Here is a 2,729-nt window from a genome sequence, read left to right as displayed (position 1 = left end):
TGTTTCTAAATGGTGGCATTGACTTTTGGCCAAAAAAAGTTGAGTAGTTCTGTGTGATACGCCATGCACCTATGTGTTTTATGATTTGTTATTAATCATCCATGCAAGCATCGGTAGTTGGCCTAACGCTGAGACACAGAATAACAATAACTAATCTTCCAAAAATCAAAATTTTATATCAAAATTTCTTAATCATCAAGCGTAGCTTAATACGTAACCTCAGCTACATTTGATCACATTTTAATTTAATTTTATCTGCAATTAAAAAAAGTTTAAATTTTATAAAATCACTTTCCGGTTAACTATACTATGAGACAGACAGTAAAAAACTAAAAAACTGTACACAATTTTATTAACACATCATAAAAAAAAAATAGCACTACTACTAATAATATTGCAATAATGTTAAGTTCAATGGATAGTACAAAGATTAACAAAGATCAGATAAAAATGTTTGACTATTGAACATTAGTATTTTTTTTTCTAGTGTAAAGTATTATTTTTGTTTTTAATTTTTGGATTAAATTTTATTTTGATTTTTAATGTTTTAAATGTCCTATTTTAATCTTAAAAAAGTTTAAATAAATTTAATATTGTCCTACTATTAAATTTATTTAACTCGAATAATTAATAAAAAAATTTTACACTAATAATTATACTGAAATTGAATATCATATTGCTTCTTAAATATGATAACTATTCGTATCAAATTTAACTGTAAGACAATATTGATTTTATTTAATTTTTTTTAAATTAGAATAAGACGTTTAAAATATTAAAAACTAAATTAAGATTTGACTCAAAAGTTTGGAAACAAAATAGTACTTCACCACCTTTTTTTCAATTAAAGTTACCAACCTAATAATAAGTTCATGCATTTGCAGGTAATCAATTCAGAATTTAAAGGTATGATATAAATGACATGTTTACTTTAATTTGTCTTAAAAAAAGAGAGAGTAATAATATTATTTAATATCCTTCAACCTTATCTAGTAATTCCATAGGTTGCAAATGTCTGCGGAAGCTGAAGATGAATGTTCTTGGTTCCCAAAGAACCTGTAAAACATGTCATTGTTGTAAATCAAAGATGATATATCAGCATCAAACTCTGATTTCTGATTCTGCCTTGCAATTGATCCGTTGTTTTCTTGAGGCAGAGTATAATAATCCGGATTCTCAATTTGGTTTGGAATCTGAATTAATTCTTCATTGATGGAAGCAGGGGAAAAGTTCAAGATAGGAGTTTCCCTGCTTTCAACTATGTCATCATGCAAATTGTTCTGGACATCGGCTTGATTTGGATCCGAGGAGTAGCACGTCGCCTGAGATAACTCGCCGGGGGTGGTTCTCGATGATGAAGAATCCATCAATGGAGGCATCAAAGGAGTAGGTTTTGGCAATGGTAATGGTTCCTTTCCCGAAGAGTTGAGCCTCTCCAACTTTGCAATATTCAGTCTTTTTCCATTATTGCCCTTCTCAAATACTCTGCATATAACCCATTCACCCTATGAATGGTAAACACTTGTTAGCAAAATTTTCATTTTAAAACAGAGTATTAAAACAGAGGAAAACAGAGCAAAAACAGAGTAAAATATACTAACTCTTTCAGGTTGTGACAGATTATAAACAGATTTGTTCCCTTCCAATCTATATTCATGCATGACCCAATTAGTCTTTTCACCTCTTGGAGCTCTTCCTTTGTAGAAAACAAGGGTCTTCTTCATCCCAATCTTTGAATTCTCCTTTGATATCTCCTTGTCTTTGCCTGTGGCCTTCCAATATCCGGCCTCGGTCGCCCTATTAGTCCTTTGGCCAGTTGGGTATTTTCTATCCTTCATACTAAAAAAATACCATTCTGTTTCGCCCATTTTCGCTAAACCTTTAAACATAATAAAAGGGAGCAATTTAGGTAATAAAATTGCCATCTAAAAAGATATGTAATGATGAGAAAGTATCAAAGTTTTACCGGGTAAATCCCATGGCTCAGACTTGTTCATATCAGCATCAGCAATTGCTATAGAACAGAAGTGCTTATCATCAAGAACCTTCTTAACAAGGTAGTAATTTATGAGCTCTACATCGGTGGGATGAAATCGAAAGCCGGACGGCAATTCGAACTTCTGATCTTTCTCTCTTTGCATTCTAACATTCTCCATTGATTCCATCTCTATGCTAGGCTCCTTTGGTTCATAAAAACCATCGAAACACGACAAATATGTCGGTTAAACTTGGCAGCTATCGAACATTCGGCGCCGGAATTCAAGTGGGCTAAATGCAGAGAAACCAACCTTTAAAGGGTAGTGGACAATTTTACACTTGTGTGTTGCAAGGAGTTAAAAAAGGAACGTTTTGGGGTTAGGGTGGCTACACTTTTTGATGCATATATCATGGGTGTGAAGACAAGTTAAGAGAGTGAATAAATTGAGCAGTTCTTCTTTTTTAGTGTGGAGGGTTTAATTTTTCTTTTTTGAGGAATTTGATGGGAAAAAAAATGCAATTGAGAGACACTCAAAACAAAGATCTATGTTATGAGAAACAGAATCCTTAAATACTGGGTTTTTAGGTGCATAGAACCGTGACTAATAAGGCAACTTGGGTAGGGTGCGTTTTCATGCTTTAAACCGTGTGTTTTTCTATGGTGTATGTGCATGATTGAGTATGTCCAAAATTGGAAAGTGAAAATTAGATTTTAATTTTGAGATATTTATGAGGTAAATTTTTTTACGAAA

General features: G+C 32.5%; 1 protein-coding gene across 1 annotated transcript; it reads right to left on the bottom strand.

Moving 5' to 3' along the window:
• Positions 1 to 868: 868 nt before the first annotated feature.
• Positions 869 to 2,496, bottom strand: LOC107486386 (NAC domain-containing protein 92). The gene is made up of 3 exons (XM_016106922.3): positions 1,967 to 2,496; positions 1,602 to 1,879; positions 869 to 1,505 (listed from the first exon to the last, which is right to left on the bottom strand). Exons 1-3 carry the CDS (start codon positions 2,163 to 2,165, stop codon positions 990 to 992), a joined length of 993 nt encoding a protein of 330 aa, XP_015962408.1. The 5' UTR covers positions 2,166 to 2,496; the 3' UTR covers positions 869 to 989.
• Between the last annotated feature and the right edge of the window lie 233 nt (positions 2,497 to 2,729).

Source organism: Arachis duranensis, chromosome 4 (assembly GCF_000817695.3).
Source record: "Arachis duranensis cultivar V14167 chromosome 4, aradu.V14167.gnm2.J7QH, whole genome shotgun sequence".
Classification (NCBI taxonomy): Eukaryota; Viridiplantae; Streptophyta; class Magnoliopsida; order Fabales; family Fabaceae; genus Arachis; species Arachis duranensis.
This window is presented reverse-complemented; position numbering and strand designations above follow the sequence as displayed.